The sequence below is a fragment of the Cheilinus undulatus genome, linkage group 1, assembly GCF_018320785.1.
Source record: "Cheilinus undulatus linkage group 1, ASM1832078v1, whole genome shotgun sequence".
NCBI lineage: Eukaryota > Metazoa > Chordata > Actinopteri > Labriformes > Labridae > Cheilinus > Cheilinus undulatus.
In genome coordinates this window covers 35,354,961-35,373,684 of record NC_054865.1, presented here as the reverse complement: position 1 = coordinate 35,373,684, position 18,724 = coordinate 35,354,961, and the positions used below count along the sequence as shown (strand labels likewise).

Sequence of the window (18,724 nt, the reverse complement as noted above, 5' to 3'; positions counted from 1 at the left end):
GCTCTGGGCCACTCACTTAAGACTCTACTTCCTGCAGCAGCTATGCTTCTAACGTTTCTGCTGCTCTGTGCCCCCACAAATATTTTTACCCACTGCTATAGAGTTACAGGAAATCAAAGAGAATGGCTTTTGACATAATTCTGTTTAAAACTGAGCAGTGGGCTCAGGAAAATGACAAAGCATACAATTTAACCACCAAAGAATGTGATCAAATGTAAGAAAGTGAACTGTAAAACAAACTGTTTGATCAAAAGCATACTATAGCTGAGAAATATTCCAGATAGAGTGTTTTGCTTGCAAAGATGCTGAAGTTGTGTCACAACAGAGAAGCAGAAATAAAGTAATGATAGGATATCAGTGATAAGAACCAGATAGAACCAAGACTGCCTCCATGGTGACTTGACACCTGTTATATGACACTCCATGTAACAGTCAATGCTGCTCTTATTTCCTTTCCATGCTTGTTGACAGACCTATTTATTAATGGCAGACTATTGTGTGCCAGGATGGCCTATTTCAGGGCATTACGCTGCATCTAAAACAGTTCCAGTATACGCTGCAATAGTAAGAGACGTATCCAGGATAAAGACATGATTCACGAGAAGACTGCAAAGGAACTCATCACCTATTTTTTTAAACCCAGACTAGGATCTACCAGGAAACCTTGTGATCAGCTATTTATCACTCACCCAGCCAGGAGATAAGTCGTGTGACGCACACGACTCATTTGTGCCAAGTCATACAGTATGGTGTCATGGGCCAATAATAAAGCAAAGCCGACTGTAATATTTAAATGAATGTGTCACCAAAACGAACAATGCGCCCGCCTTGCACTGAAGGGCAAGCTATATTTAATTAACTCCTAGAGTAACGTCATCATAAACTGGGTCAGTGAGGTGTGGTTAGGGGTGAGGCTGGATATAAGACAGAAAATGCTTCTGTCAATCAGCAGGGGAAGAAGTAATGAGTTTTGATAATGAGCTGCTAAACCATACATGTTAACAGCACTTTTTAAAATGATTGCGAGCTCCAGTGCCACACACATAGACAACAGGGTTGTTGCCACGCAAGAATTTCAAACTTCAATATGATTCTGGTAACTAAATGATATCAATACCTGTACGATAACACAGCAACAACAGGTTTTTGGATACTAGAAATTGCACGTACTGTCTAAACTGCACAATGGCAACATTTAAAGAGTGTCACCTCTTCTGTTCTCTGCCTGCTCTGATAGAGACGTGAACTTCACTTTATGAAACACTAAAAAGACTTAGAAAACATCAGTACTTGCTGACCTAAGAATGTAAATGGACTTTCTCGGCTCTTGTATTAAAAATATGACCAAAATGTATGTTTTTATTTATCTATTTTAAGTATTGGTGGTTTTCTAATTTCTATAATACAGAATGTAAAAATAATGTAATGTATATTGTTTTATAATGTAGTTAAGAAAATTATTTTGGATTTATTTATCACAGATTTTTTTTTCACTTAAATTGATAGCACTGATATATTACTCTACTCTTCTCTACAACTGTCCACTGTACTTTTTTCATTATACATCCAAAAGATACACACCATCTAGGATTTATAATGTGCACAAACAAACAGGGACAAGCATACAGAGATGTGCTGAAGTACCACTTTCAAATTCACTACTGATGTGTAGATATCTCTGTTTAAAGTTTACTCCCGTGTTGTTGCTTTAAAACCTTGTAAAAAGGTCCAAAGGCGATCAAAAAGCACACTCTTTCACTATGGTATGTCATGATTTCACTAACAAGAAGTTTCCTGCACCAGGAATAAAAACGTAACTTTAGAGAGTAGCAAAGCCCCAGTGAGGAGGCAGAGAGACAGAAAGAGGAGGCAGATAGCCTTGTGCAGTCTGAGAGCAGAGGTGCAAACTGTGAGTGTGCTGAAGTAGGAGGATGTCAATAGAGTAACAGACTGGATGTAGTTAACATAACCAATTATAGTGTTGTACAGAAAATCAATCTGCATAACAGTCCTCCTCATATTATTAGTATATGACATTAATCATTTCTTAAATCGCTTGACAGCACTAGTAATTATTGAACATTTTAACAAACTTACTTCCTTTCAACCATGAAGACTTCATCAGAGCAGCAATAAATAAATAAATAAATATTTGAATATGTCTGGTTTGCTCAGGTTTGGTCTGGCCTGTGGCTACTTTCCCACATGTCTCTCCCCTGCTCTCTCGTCTTTATTTCCGATTCTATCCACCGTCCTCATCTATAAGTAAAGGCATAAAAAGTCCAAAACATAGATCTTAAATATAATGAAAATTATGACGTATTGTCCATGGAACGTAAATGGACAGGCAATGAAATGTAAATATTAGTTTGTACTCTACAAATACTGCCACCAGCAATTGGTGTAAGGTATCCAAACTGTTGTCAGGAGCAACTCCCTGTTACTTCTATAAATAGTGTATGAACACAATTTGGATTTATGTTTCTGTCATAGCATTGCAACTTGAATTTTGACCCTGTTGGTCAAACAACTGTTGCACAAGAATTCACTGCGCTGTCATCTGTTTATGCTCCCTCCACAGCTCAGCTGTATACATGACTAGGACGGTAACACAAGATGAAACATGATGTTTAAAGAAAATAAGAAGCATATAAGATGTTTAAACCACTGCAAACTGGTTTTTGTGTGAGCTTTTCAGAAAGTGTGTGCACATATAAAACATTTAAATGGATAGCTAGTACCAGCTTGCTGTAAACGGGATACAAGTGAGAAGGTAAACAAACTTCATATGTTTGCTTGTCAGACTAGCTGCTGTGCTGAGCTGTACATTTTACTGTACTTAAAGATGATACCTGTGATATTTGTCATGTCACCCTCACATAAAAAAGCACATTTGTTCAAAAGCAAATGTTATTTGGGGCATGGAAATCAGTGGTGTGGACTTCCTTTCAAGCTTTCAATGCAGAACAATTTCCAAAGTTCATATCTTGCAAGAGACAGATCAAACAACTCAGTTCCAACAAGTTTCCCCACTCTCTCTGCTCATTCCTGTCAGTGTCAGAGCAGCACTGACACACAAACACGTGCACACAAGCACGTTCACAGCGCTGACACACCCTCCAGATTTGAACAAAATCCACCTAGAGCATGACAAGTCAGCCTTAAGTCAGTCACGCCCAGTATTTATTTATTTATGCCAGAGTAAACTTCTGACATAACAGAGTGTTCTAGAAACACTCAGACAAACAATAAATAAAACAACAATGAGGGCATGAACAGCTATCTATATGTGTTTAATGCTGTGGCACAAGACAAACCACATAACTGTTCATTCTCAAAGACAAACTAAACACCAGTACTACATAACAATGACAAATTACATTAAAGAGAAAGGAAGATGCAACAGCGGCAGGATGGTGGCTTATTACAAGTATTAACAGTTTTGTGTGCTTTGAGAACAATTCCTGACTTGTAGATAATCACGGACTAGTTTTTTTTTTCCAAAAACCTAGTATGCAGCTTCCAGTTACATTTGCTGAGCGACTATACCAGTTCGGACAGGTTGATGAGGCAGTTTTCCTCCATGGGGAGGACAGACAAGGAGACGATATGTCAGAACTCACTGTAGCTTTAATTCGGTGAGAAAAATGAAAGGTTTATTTAAATAAATGGTACTATTTTAATACAAAAAGTAAAAAAAACAGTGTGAAATAGCTTCAGAGTGCATTAGAAGATACAAAGGACAGTTGTTAGAGATACAAACTACTGTTCTTGAAATAAAATTATGCCTTGCTTTTAGAATCAACTAAAAAAGGTCACAGGTTATCAGATGGTATTAAAGCTCCTATGAAGACCTCTTAGTATGTAGTAGTATGTGGTGGTTTTGGTGCTCCCTGTGGGTATAACCATTCTTAATGTCTTTTAACCTCTTTTGTCCTGTATATGTGTCAGTAGTTTTGTGACAAAAATTACCATCCTACTTCATTTGAGCAGTCAAATGTATCATGTATCATGTATCATAGGGCTTTTAGATAGGATGCAATATATGCTGTGCACCGCTACCAACCCTGTTGTTGTCTTTATGTTGTGTGACACAAGACTATTATCTGGGTCTTACTAAGGTGAGCGCAGTGCATGGTCACGTCTGTTGCTTGTGCACTCTGCTGCAATTTTGGCGCGGAGCTTAGTGGCAACGCCTGGCACATCAAAAAGAGGGGAAGATCAGATCAGAGCAAAGAAAATGGAGGAAAAAAATCATCTCTGTGATGCCCCACGATTCTAATCACTCGAACAGGAGTTTAAAGAGGTTGTAAACACTTCAACATTTTTTCCAGTTGTAAACTGAAGGATCTAACTGTACTTTGACAAAGCACATTAATGCTGGTATTATTTCTGACATTTCAAAATCTGTATTTTTTGGCTTGAAATGAGCTCAGACATCTGCTTTGAAAAACAGTTTCTGAAAGGTTACAGGATGAATTCAACTGCTTACAGAAACCTTCCTACCTCAGTGTCACAAACTTTGTATTAAAGGTACAATAATACTCTCCTTCCTCCAGAGTGCCCACTTCTTCAGCATTTTTCAAATTCCTGAAGTGGGCAGAGTTAGCTTTGAGCTGGGGGTTTATTTACACTTTACAGACCAACAGGACCTAAACATGAAAACTCTGATTTGTTAAGAAATTAGCAAAAGTTTGGGCTTATCAGTGGTGTTTAAAAAGTAACAGAAATGTGTGACTTTTTTCTATTTTCATAGTAGAATGTTGGTTTAAACTAAATGACAGCCAACAATTCCCTGACATCATATCAAGGTATAGGTTGATTATAACAGTGTTAATTTTGTTGACTAATTATTTTCGTTATAGTTTTTGTTAATAGCCTTTTTTCCCCTGATGAAAACGAGACAGTAACTAATAAAAACAAGTGCACATGGACAAAAACTAAAACAAAATTAATTGACACTTTAGTCAACAAATAAAAACGAGATGAAAATTTTTAGACTTTATCCAATCAGACCTAATTTCGTCATGTAGAAAGTAGGGGCAAGTTAGGCATGTATCCAATCATAGCTATTTTGGCTGTGTGGAAAGTTGGGATGAGATATAGGGGAGATCTAATCACAACTGCTTTTGCTGCGTGGTCGTGGGGTAAGTTGGGGAGAGATCCAATCAGTCGGCTAAATTTACTGTAAATTTCGTTGACTAAAATGTTGGGAAGTTTCGTCAACTAAAACTAGACTAAAACTAAAACAATTTAGATGGCTTAATTATGACTAAAACTAAAAGATATTTTTGGCAAAAGACTATAACTAAAACTAAATTAAAAAGTGCTGTCAAAATTAACACTGGTTTATAATCACATGATGCTGAAGGTCGGTTGGAGGTCAGGAAGAAGGGAACAGCTGTTAAGAATGAACACAAACAGAGCAAAGTTAGTACTTTACAGCTCTAAATGTACCCGTACACCACAATTATAATGTGAAAATGTCGACATACATAGAGTATGAGCCCTACACTCTACAACAAAGTAAAACAGATATACCTGGCATGGAGGCAGTCAATTTCACAAAGTACTCAGTCCTTCAGACCTGAACTGTCTGGCTTAGTTAAGCCAAATGAAGGAAGAAGAGTATTGAGGAGTCTTGTCCTGAGCTAAGAGGCCAGCTGAGCCCCTTAAGCAGATTTTAAAATCCCCAAAAATCAACCGAACAGACCTTGTGGGGTAAGTGATCGAAAGATGATATACATTTGGGAACCTAACAACCAGCTCCACTGAGCTGAGCAAAATTATACTATACTTACTAGATCTCTTAAAAGATCAATGGGCGAGAAAGGAAGGACACTAGCTGAGGAAAGATTAAGTTTAAAGTCCTAGACTGTAGAAAGAATTGGACAAACCCTGTGTGACGTCAGCTGTCTGCTTACAATAGGCCATCTCAAACAGCTCTTGAAGCCAATCCGCGGCGGCTTCCATATTGAAATCGCGGTCTGAACCTAACTTTGAATCAACCTAACGGCCCGCCCACTAAGCGCGATTTCCTGTCAGCTAGCTAGCTAGCATTCTGGTTGACAGAAACATAGCCTCTGCTTGTTGAGCTATCTGTCAATCAAATGAGACATGCCAATCAGTCCGCAGTGAGGTTTTTCCTAAATATAATCTAAACGATTGTGGTACAAAAAATTTTACAGTGAGAGCACAATAAGACATTAGCTGATGAGACATGTTTGGTTTTTTGAATCAGGCTGTAAACCAGTTAATTTCTAGTGTAAAAACCGGCTGTTTAACAGGTATCCAGATGGGACTTCCGGTGTTCCTGCAGCCAGCCTCAAGCGGACACTCACTGTATTGCAATTTTATGCACTTCCGCATTGGCTTCAATTTTCAGGACTGGAGATTGCCGCTTGTTTAAAGTGTAAGTGAACCCCTAGCTCAGAGCTAACTCCACCCACTTCAGGATTTTAGAAAATGCACAGAAAGTGAGCAATTTGGTACTGAGAGGAGGGAGGGGAAAAAGACTTTTTGGTTTTTTTTTAAGGTTGGGTTTTCCAGATGAAGCGGAAGTGATAGTGACTCCCCTTTCCAGAAAGTTACACAGAGTCCCGGGGCACTGCTGCCTCAGAGCGATCTTTTGCGGTGGAGGATTTTTCCCCTCCAGAGTACCCTGAAGCAGGCTGTGGAGTGGTGGCAGACCGTGGTGGTCCTTAGCACTACCTGTTTGGGCTGTTGGCTCCAGCACCGGCACTACTAAAGCCAGAGCTCTCGGAGTCGAAGCAATGCAGGTGCAGGAGAGGATGGGTGTGGTCTCTGAATGGGAAAGTTAGTTAGAGGTGGTGATGTTCTTCCTTCTATATAGAGTTTGTGACGTAGAAACGTACCGATGGTGGGTTTCTATGTCACATAAGCCCTGCCTTCTCAGAAAAGATTTTTGTCTGATGTCTGTTTGGGCTAATTAAAAGACACAAAATGCAGATTTTTATCAGTTTGGTGCAAATGTCAGAAATAACACCAGGGGCGCACGTGGCAGAATGGATAAGGCGCGCGACCCATATATGCGGGCGGTCCGGGCTCGAATCCGGCCCGAGGCCCTCCACCGCACGTCCCCCCCCGACCCCATCCACCATCCTCTCCCCCATCAAACAAAGGCACAAAAATGCCCAAAATAAACCTTTAAAAAAAAAAAAAAAGAAAGAAATAACACCAGCACTGATGTGTTTGATCATAATTTAGTCAGATACCCCAGTGTCCAGCTGAAAAAAATGTCAGTGTTCACTACTTCTTTAACTGTACTGAACCATTTTGTGGAAACAGATCATATGTGAGCATTGTGTGACACTGCTCATCCAGGCTTTAGACAGGGGCTTTAACTCCTACCTGCTGTCTTTCCTCCATGAGTGTCTTAAACTTTTTTGCCTGAATATTTCACTTCTTTCGTGAAACAAAAGTAGCCTAAGAATTGAAAATGTTTATATTTTCGCAATTTGAATGCTTCAAATAGTCGTTAAAAGCTCAAAGCATGGCTTTTTTGGTAGCGTTTCTCCATGTAGAAATTACTTCTTGCCCCACAAGGGGAGTTCTCTGCTGCTGTGTGACAACATTTACAAAGAACTTACACAGTCTCTCCTGTCTTTGTTCTCCTGACCTCTGATAAGTGGACAGAACATTATGCTTTCAAAAACAATTTAAATATTTTTGTTTTACTCCTAATATCACCAGCTACTTCCTGACTATTGCTTGAGTGTCATGCTAACTTGCGTACAGTAAGCACCACAGTGAAAGCTCAGACATAATGGGAATCTTTGGAAATGTCAAAATTAAAGAAAGAGTGATTTCAGAGGAGTGCCGTGATTCACTCTGCCTGACACCTACCCCACAGCAGCTGTTTCCAGCATTAATAAAAACAATTCAGAACTAATCAGTCTTTCTCTTTTGTTCTGGTTTAGATTTTAAGGAGAAAGTATTATGGTTTTCAGTCAGTGCGTTAATAACCAGCCACAACTCCTCAGAGGAGCTTTAAGTTGGGCGTGCTGGTGTTATCTAAGTTCTTGGCTGTGATTATATTACATTCAGATCATACAGTCTCAACAGCAGAGGGGCTGTCACTATGGCGTGCCTGCTCAGGTGTCCCAGAACCTGCTGTGCATTGGACCAGCATGAAACTGGGTCAGCAGCTCTACTGATATCATGCTACAACCATGCATTTCAAAGAGCTCTAACACAGCTGTGCACTTGCTGAGATATCAATATAGAACAATTTATACTCCTATCTCCTTAATCAGTCTACTGTTACACAGCTACCCTCACCTCACTTCACACAGCGGCTGCTACGCTCAAAAAAACCCCACACATTTATCTCATAACACAAGCCTGTTAGCTGTACACACATGATATCTACATCATCATGATATTCTACACCTGATGTGATATGTAGTGCTCACGATTTCCATCAACACTTAAAGCAACAGGCATAAGACGCCCTTAAGATAGCCAGATTGGCCCATATTTACAGGTCTAACTAACTAGCTATCCCAGTTTAAAGCAACATCACGCAGGCAATGGCAAAATACAGGTCTAAACAGGCAAACAGACACAAATTAACCTTACACTGAGTGGATGGTACCCTCAGCTATAGATACAGTATGTGACACATTCCCTTATTTAGCATCCATGGGGTTTTATAGCATAAACAATTTAGCTTACGTAAAATGGTTGTGGTTTTGTATCAAAATACTACAGCTCAGATTTGTTTGACACCTGCCCCTATCTGTCACTTTGAGTTGTGTCTAGTAGGCTGAGGTTTCTGCAATTACAAACACTAAAGGTGTCAAAGATATGTCCCTCTATGGTGTATCTCTAATACTTCAATGTCAACATTTTTCAGTTCAGTCAAGAGAATCAGTCATCCTATTTTTGTACATTTAGTGGCTCTTTAAAGACAGTTAAGTTACTCTGTTCTCCATACCATTCATTGAGGGTGGTGGCCCACCATCCTATCGTGACCCCCTGCCAGAATTAAAGGCACAAAAACAGTGTTAAGTGTATGTATGTAATCTACTCATTTGATTTTATCAGGCCATGAATATCTTTTACTTCTTTCACTGTCCTGATCAATGCCTCTTCTCTTCTCACATGTTACTGAAGAAGTGTTATTGTCTCTGACACTGTCTCTGGGTCTGACACCTATCCATTTATAGTTTATTTCTGATGCAGAATCAGGAAATTCATTGTGGCTTAGTCTTTTACTTCAAGACGTTATGAATGTTTCCTTTCCTTTTACCATATTTTGTTGTCTTCTTTTACAAACATTTCTTTTAAACATATGTAATATTGAGGCAGTTTTCATTCACCTTCCAACTTTTAATATTTAATCTGACAAACCTAAGTAAAGCACGGTGCTCTTACGATTCAAAAATAGTTTGCTGCTGATGATGTAGCCTCATAAACCTATTTTAAAAACAGATTTTTACTTTTTCGAGGAAATTTCCTATTTCTAATGATCTGGATGGATGTTTTTGGTTTATACTAGAGCTGTCAAGAATTATAGTATAAATTGGGATTAATTAAGGTCCACAATAAATCCATCTCTACTCCTTAATGTCTCATATCACTTTAAACAACAGACAACAAACAACAGACAGCTCAGTGGACAAGTCAAAAGTCATCTGCACATTGTGTTATTAAAAATTTTCCTTTTGACAGTTCCCTTCTTTTCTTTCAATCATAGCAAGCTTTCTGTGGTTGAGTTCCTGTCATAATATTCATTCCACCTATGGAGGCAGCTCTGTATCCAAACAGGAAGTAATTTATCTTTGTTTAAGGTTGGCCAGACACTAGACAATTTGAAATCTTAAAAGGCTTTAAAACATGGTAGACCACAGACAAGAATTTTCATCTGAGCAAACACTAGATGACCTAGCCAGACCGTCAGACCTCTAAAGACCACAAACCTGCTGACCTGCCTTACAGTAAAGATTACACACACACAATACTTCACAGAATCTCATGTAATCGAACGTGACTTAGAATAAAAACAAACATGGATGACAGGTGATCAGCTTGCTGTCCCGTCAACAGAAACATTCATAACACATGCCAGGACAGGCTTGCGTTACGGTTGCAGCAAAAATCATAAAACAAGGAAAAGAAAGTGAATTAAATTCTGGCTCAAATTAAAGTAAAGTTGTGTTTAAGTTTGTAAGCAGTGAGAGTACATAACATCTAACTGGTGATGCTGCCCGGTCTGCTCGCTCTCATTGACTGTTGTGGGTATTCCTATAGAGGTAATACAACCTACAATCGTTAATTGTGTTTGATATTTCAAGGTCTGGGAGGGTATGACATGTTCTGGAGCAGTGAAGTAATCGTGTTGACACAACACACTTTAGGGATTATTCAGACAAATAATCATTTGCTATGAGCCTCCACTCAGGATATGCCCCCATGATCATCAGGGAGGAAAATCTGGCCTCAAATCAGGCTTAAAATCGTGTAGTGTGTGGCTAGCTAAGACAGTTAAAAATCCAACAAAAGACATTTTTAAATGTGACATAGTGGAATGGGATATAAAGAAGGTGATTAATAGCAATTTACTACAGAAATTCTCAGATGAATCGTGCTTAAAAAAATGTAAGTGTTGGCAGCCCTAGTTTATACTTACAGAGTAGGACAGCACTGTTCTGTCTCTATAAGAAAAGCTCATCAAGACAAGAAGGATTATCATACATTCTTAAGAAGTTCTGTGACTTTCATCTGAGTAAATAAAATACCTATCCCTCCTGTTATCCCCTTTCTCTAGTCAACAGAGCCCTCTCCGTGCCAAAGTAGCATGCTTGAAGGGCAAACATCAGAGGCCAAACCAGACTTTGTGACCGGAGGACCAACTCGGGTCCTGATTTATGCAAGGGTGGCATGAAGTTTGTGTGCACACACAAAGGGTTATAATTGATTGGCCTTTCTTGTCCACATCCTGTCATGTGGTTTCAAAATGTTTTACTAGGCTATATTTTCACTGTACAAGGTATATGTACTTTAACAAACAAAACTTGTTGTAGTTGAACACTGTTCTCTCTTCAACAACCCCCTAAAGGGCAAACACTTAGTAAACATAAGATCATTTTAAAAAGCCCAACATGTAGAACAAGTTTACGATCTTTTGAAATTATTTGAGGACTTAGGGACAAAACAGTATGTGTATGTAAGCTTCAGTAAGAAAAATTATTTTGCTACTATTTTGGTCATGGATTTATCATTCTTGTTGTTTTTAAATCGGTAATACAAAATTCTAGATTCTTAAATGTACATCTACACAGCTTATGTTTTTAAGTTTCACATATACAACCTCCTCTTGGGCTAACAGCCATGTCTTACTCGATTATATGTCTTCTACATTTTTTTTTGTCATTCACACACGACATCACCGTCTCATTAGAAGAATTTCAAAAACATAGAAAGAGTAATCCAAAAGAAACATTTAACCAATGAATGCTACATCCTCAGTGTGCACCTGTAACTCCAGTTGTACCTAAGAATGAACTTTACTCACCAGACGATTCTCATCAAACACTTCCAACAGCAGACGATGCTTCCTGGGATTAACCTGAAATATAATGTATACTGTTAATTCAAAATGCACAGGTGCTGGATCTAACAATGACCCGAATTCAATAAACCCAGCAACACAACTTTAAGCAATGAATCATTGATTATGAAATAGTTTAGAATTACTAAAGTGATGCAGCTCTATTGGAATAAACAACAACTCTGAATTATCATTTCTAATGAGCAGAACTTACTCTGAAAAAGAATTCTTCATTCCAGTTTGGGTCCAGTGTCTATGTGGGTCATGAAACAAGAAGAAAAAGTTCAATAAAGATCTACAAAAATATGTCATTAATTAAACAAGTAAAGTTGATTTTTACTTCCTCACTTTTTTAATTGTTTTGGTCTGCAGACTTGCGAGTTCCCCACTGACAGGGTCATAGAGAGACAGTCTTGTATATGGATCACTATAAGAATAAAAGGAGACACATTAAGATCAAGTAATGGTGTAAACATTCATCTATAAAGATTCTAACATTTATGATCTTCTCTCTGCAGCTTGTTGTTTCTGAGGTTTCTCTGCCATGGCCCTTGTCTGTGTTTTGAAAGGAAACAAAACACTTAACATTATCTGATTATTAGACCAGTGAGTGCATTCAAGCCGCAGAAATATTCAGATAATGTGCCCAGCGACCCCATGCTCAATGCAAAGTTCACTTTTATGGGAAGTTTGTAATGTTCTATTGAGCTATGACGAGCATGAAAACCACAAAAATCTATTGAATCACATTATATTACGTAATCTAAGAGTCAAGAGAAGTGTAGTGTATTTAATAATGTATTAAGAGACTGATGATAGATTAGAGAGATACTTAAACAACAACTCTGAAAACATTCAACATTTCCTAACCCTTCAATTTGATGTCATTGTCTGACTGAATGTTCAGGGGATTTTGAAAACATCACATAGGGGATAATTTGTCATCAAAATCTCACTATCTTGGTCTTTCCCAGCATTTTTTTTATTTTGAGATCTGCTTTTTCTTTATATTGTAAGAACAAATCAAGAAACAACACCCTGCTGCAGTGCAACACTGATATATCTTCAGTATTTACTCATTCTTACGGAGGAAGTGCAAGGAACTTGTCTGATTGCTCTAGATAGCTTTTCCTGTTGTGGGTAATTCTGCACTCTGTCTGTCTTATTAAGACTTAGCATTATCTCTTTGTCTATGTAAACGTAAAGCTTTTATGCCCCTCTTATGCCCCTTCCAGAATACTAAAGCTATAAATGTTAATAATTAAAACATAACAAGGATTGTGCAGCATTTGAAGGTAAATCAAAACAAATTGGCTTAGAAGAAAAAATGTTGGTAAGTGTATGCATTTATTCTTTTTAGCTTGCATATAACACTCTTAAGTTAATTATGCTTGTGTTGGGCCTGGTGACTGGTTTACATACTAACACATCCTTTTTAGGACGTCATACGATGTTGTGATGTTTGCTTCTCTATATGGCTTGCTTGCTCATAGACTTTAGGGTTTTAGAACTACTAAATACTATTCTTTATAGAGTCAGATATAGTTGATTCAAAAAGTAGGTCTCTTTCTACCACACCCACACATGTGATTTGATGTTTTCCTTGGGTGATTTGTCATTATAATCCTGTGTGTGAAACAAATAAACATAAAGCAGATTTTACTCAGACTTATTTTTAAAAAAAAAAGCAACAGTTGGTTGAAGTCACACCCAGTTTGTAGGCATGGCCTATGAACAACTTACCTGGCCCCAAGTATATCTTTTTTTGCCAGCCCGATGCCTGCAATGATTTTCACTTTTAGGACCCGGGAATCCTCCTGAAATAGCAAGTGAAAAAGTTTCAGAGATTTTGATTCTGATGATGAGATCAATGCAGAGACTAATATCTTTATCAACCCTATCTGAAGATGCAGTAAAAATAATCTGTGATGCACAGATGTGACACTGATATAAGATATCTGTGACAAAGGTGAGAACTCTGTACTGAACCATTCAACTGAATGTAGTCAACAACATTACAAGTACCACTTAATGCTAAGGAGAATTAAATCAATTCCTGGCCAGTTCTTGGCCACATTGAACACATTTGTACTTGGATTGTAAGGCCTGAAACCTTGACCAATTTGCATGTTTTGGGTTATTTATATACTTCATAAAACATTGAAACTAAACACACAGTACATCAATTCTGCTGCCAGGTGACGCTCAGTCAAAACAATAAAAAAAGATGATGGGTAAGGACAAGCTGCACAGCTCCACCCACCTCCATTACTTACATCTTTTTTTAATTGAGGACTCTTTTCAATGAAAACCAGACTAAATAAGGTGTAACCCTCAGTTTTTTGTTTCATGGACGAATTTCATATAATGAGGGAGGAGAAAAGCTACCAATAAATTCATCCATGAATCCAAAAAAAGAGTTTTACTGTTCTATAAATATGCTTTGTGCAGTGCAGTTATTTTACAGAATACAGTCCTCAATTTAAAACAAAAAGTAAGCAACAGACGGGGTAGAGCTGAGCAGTATGTATGGTGCTTGACCAGTAAATGTCTAGTGGGCCCACAATTGGGGCTTTTCCATTATATTGCGTGGCATGCCTCTACTCGGTTCGACTCAGCATGGCAGCCCTACGTGGCAGGGGATTTGCTTTTTCATCACAACCGAGCTACCCATTTGAGGGGGCGTCTAGAGCAGATGACGCAGTGTTTTGAGCCCTCCTCGATCCATCTACACCATCTAATTGACTTTACATTGTTCCAAAGCTAAAATCAAACTAGACCAGCAGCGCCGCTCCCCACTCTATTCACACTCTCTCTCTCTCTCTCTCCCTCTCTCGCTTGCAGTCTCTCTCGATCTCTCTTTCCACAGTCAATAAACAAACAATTCATGCTTATCATCAAAAGGAGAGAATTTTCCTGCATTAAAGTTAAAGAACAGTCTTCTGATGATTGATTTGTGGGTCTTTACAGAGCAGAAAATGAACACAATCATATTTTTGGGTCGGGTGGTGAGAACAGCATGCTTTATTGGCACCAGCTAATTAATTATAGACTGACTCTGTCATGGACTAAATGTTTAGAACATCTCCAGCATTTTATTTTTTTAAAAGTCTAGAATTTACTTGTCCATCATAAGAGGAAAGAGTCAAACTTTTGCTATTAGTAGGTACAAAAAAAAAAGTTGTAATCCTGTTGTAACACTGTGTATGTTTGTTTAGTTGCAACAGTGGTACTAAATTGAGGTTTAAAAAAAATTATGTGAAGTTCATTGATGCACTCCTACTTCAGAAGTTCTGAGAGGGAAAAGCTGGTGGACAGGTTCTATAAAGCATTATTTCATTGCTGTCAGTCAATTAAAAAAAATCAAATTAATTAAAGGCGTTGTGATTAATTAATTGTAATGAATCACATATGTTGTTAATTTGAGAAGAGTTGTATTACTGGTAGATTTGAAGCTAATAGTAAGATAATCAGAAAACACATGGTTATGAATGGCAACCAAGGACAAATTGTCCATTTACTATTCAATCTAGGATGGTGTTAATCTGTGGAATATGGATTTTATCCATACAATCATAAAGAAGAGAAAAAAGCAGAGAATTTTTGCATGTGTTCCAGTAAAAGTTTAGATTAAATCGCAATATGGCCTGCTGCAAATGTCAAATCACAGAAGTTGCAATAATTCTCTAACCTGAAATGTTTGTAGAAAAAGAAGTTCAATATTCTTTTCTCTACACTTGAAAAGATTATGAGCCAATTATAAAAGTTTCCAAAAATCCCAACTTTCCTTATTTTTGTTTATTTTTCTAAACGAAAACCAGAACGACATGAAATGATCAGTCCCTTCATCACAATACATACTGAATTTGCAATACAGGTCAAAATAATCACAACTGGGTTTTTTTTTTTTCAAATTTGTTCAGCCCTAGTTTAGTCTGTCTAATAATGTGTTGGTTATCTCATGCAATGAGTTATTGCTTGTGTTTGTTAAAAACACAAGGATGCGGACATTAAATTGCAAATAAAATATTGGTTGAAAAAAAATCTCAATTAGATTATTTCCAAAATTGTGCAGCCCTACTTCCAATCAAAGTTACAAAGCTACTTTAGACAGTTGTATGATGGCATCAAAGTGGGATTAACCCCCCCCCCCCATAAATTAATCAAAATTAACCAAAAATGTTGACAGGATTATGTAATCTTAAAACAGTTTGATCTATCCTATCAAAATGCCAGAGGACATGATTTTAAAAAGTTTTCTGAGGTATAAATCACACAGCTCCTTATCAAAAGACCATGTGACTATGACTAATTGTGATGTAACATTTTAAAAAAATGTTTAAAGCTCAAACTAAGTGCATAACAGCTGTACAACAGCTAAATCATTTGGTGAAACAAACATGAGAGCTGATACAGAATACAGAGTTTTTACTGTAAGTAGTACTCCACTTATTAGTTCTGAATGAAGTTACAGACACAGCAAACAGTCTTTGTCTTAATTTGTTTATCAAAGGACAGCTCAGTTGACAGCAGACATCCATTTCACTGGTTAGATGTTAGAGGAAATATACAGATGAATGCATTAAATACAAAACCACTGGTTTTTAGTGAGGTTTATGCAAACACAAACAACAAGAGAGCACAAGAATGCTGCTGTGAAGTTTTGGGCTAGATTTGAATTCACAAAAACGTCTCTTGTTATTTATTTCACAAACTACTATATGTTCTACGATATATCAGCATAGTTGTGATTATCGTTGGCATACTGCCTGTGGCCTTTTGCCTTTGATAGAATCACAGTTGTATCATTTATAATTCATCACTCCCTCTCGTGTAACATTGCTCAGTCATGTGTTACATCTCATTCATATAAAAGCAACGGATCTTTAGTTACAAAGTAAGGAGATGGCGGTATTCTTCTACTGATATGAAAAAGTACTTGACTAGATAGAACGGACAAAGAATAAATAGAAAAGAACAGGATCGTTACGGTATAAACAAACTGGTAATCGACACAAATGTGTTTGTTTGTTTAATACCACATGCATACAGCTCACACCCCCGGGACAATCAGTGCATACTTCTTCAGGATGATGTAACATCCTGATAATACTTGGCACTTTCGCACATTTCCCATCATAACTCCGCTCCAGATATGCTTTTACTGTATAGTTAGTCAACCGTCACAGGATTTCACAATCACCGTCCCCATTCTGCCGTATAAGACACAACTTTGGGGCTCTGTTATCCAGTCTGAAACTCTGATTTTAATGTGAAGCAGAAAGCCTAGAAATCAGTAGATTTCGTTGTGGTGTTTTCGTACTGAGGACGGAAAACAGACATTGAGAGGCGTTCACTGCTCTGTAGCCTATTGGCTTTCCTGGTTGAAAAAGTAACCCGCTAACTAGGTCTATGTTCATTTTTAACGCCTTATCGTTCACGGTATCGATTTCCAATCAATAAGTAACGTTACAACATTTAAGGAAATGCCAAACCCTCCTTCACAAGGTATCCTAAGTTACACAGCGTGTACGTTGGTTCGTCAGTTAATTTCCGGAATGTTCCAGTTTAGTTAGTTAGCAACAGTTAGCGTTAACTTGTTAGCCATCTTGGCATCGACGTAATCACATGAGCAGCTTCCTTTATTACTGGAAAACGATGAAGGGGAGTAAGTTTTACGTTACCTCATCCGCCTGAAGTCCTCGGATCTGAGGAGAAAGTGCAGCCATAATATCCTCGCCCTTCTTCCTCCTGAGAGCGACGACGAGAGAAAGACAGTAGATCCGTTCAACAGTAGACTCTCCTGGTGTTTAGTTACTACTCTACCTCTATTATGTCCTCTGCGTGTTTACGCTGGTAGATACCGTGAACCTGACCTAGTGGCTAGTTGTGACACCGTCGTCACTCACTGTGTCCATCCTCCTCCTCCCGATTTCACCCTCCTCCTTCTTTTCCCCTTTCCCTCCTCCTACTCGTCTTCCACATCCTCTTGTTCCTCATACTGTCACCTCAACAGCGGGAGACGAGCCAAAACTGCACAAGTGAGAATACACACTTAAAGCCCATGTGAGTTTTAAGAGATGCTGAAACAGACTAAAATCAATGATGGCACAAAAGCAAAAATACCAATACCAAAAGCAAGGTCTATAAACTTCTGTTAAGTCTTGTAATGTCGCTAGACAGCACACAGCAGAAGTTCTGCATAGTCATAAGGGGCACCAAAATCAACAAAAAAATCAACAGGTTCTTCAGGAGCTTTAACAGAAGGGGCAAGGAAGCATAAATGATCACTTCAGTAGACTTCCTTTGTGACCTCCCCTCAACTCTGTGATAAAGTAGAAACAGAGGATTTTTTTTAACCAATCAGTGGACTTCACTCATCATCGAAAGATACATCAAAGCATTCGACCAATCAGCAGTGACCCAGAGCATCTCAAACTTCCTGTTTCCTCCAGAACTAGAAAAATGCAGTTTTACATCTCTTTTGGTCCCAAACAAGTGGCCCTAAAATCACAACTAACCAAGCATGGTTGAAACTTACACATTTTGAAGCTAAATGCCATTATAGGTTTTGTTTACATAGGATTTCTACACCCCGTTTAGGAGAGTAAAATATTGTCTGTATTAAGACATATGGCCAACTCATTTAGCAAGCCATATTAAAGGTATTTTCTTTACAAATAAGTTCTTATAACGAGGATAACATTTCTCTGTAGTGTAGTTGGATGTTGCCACAGGTGTGTAATTAATTGAAGAGCGATCCTTTGGTAAATACTAATTTATTGACATTTTCAATGTAACCCAAGCAAAAAACATTTTTAGAAGCTGAAATTCGTTTTAAGTTTCTTTGTCTGCAGTATCTAGCTTTGCCCAGCAGAGGGTGATAGTGGCGCTGCAGAGCAGATAGTATTACAGCAGCACGCCCATGAAAGAGATCGACAGAGAGAAAACAGAGGCACAAGCTAGGCAGACTTCCAAGCAAAAACTACACAGTTAAGCATTACAAACAACTGATGTAAAGCTACTTTAAAGTTTTCCTAAGTGACACTTGTCTTCAGAGGAGTTTAAAATGAACAGTGGGTCTAGGATTGCAGAGGATTCTCTGACCGTGTATTTCATTCTCCGGTGAGTGTTTGCTACACTGTGAAC

General features: G+C 38.1%; 1 protein-coding gene across 1 annotated transcript in view; it reads right to left on the bottom strand.

The window, feature by feature from the left end:
• Positions 1–17,499, bottom strand: part of nedd4a (NEDD4 E3 ubiquitin protein ligase a) — a 44,147-nt gene extending 26,648 nt beyond the window's left edge. The window contains exons 1-5 of the mRNA XM_041785350.1: positions 17,260–17,499; positions 13,319–13,392; positions 11,924–12,002; positions 11,790–11,828; positions 11,540–11,593 (exon numbers count right to left, since the gene is read on the bottom strand). Coding sequence (XP_041641284.1) covers positions 11,540–11,593; positions 11,790–11,828; positions 11,924–12,002; positions 13,319–13,392; positions 17,260–17,304 — 291 coding nt within the window. The 5' untranslated portion in view covers positions 17,305–17,499. The remainder of the gene's footprint in view (positions 1–11,539; positions 11,594–11,789; positions 11,829–11,923; positions 12,003–13,318; positions 13,393–17,259) is intronic.
• Positions 17,500–18,724: the final 1,225 nt, after the last annotated feature.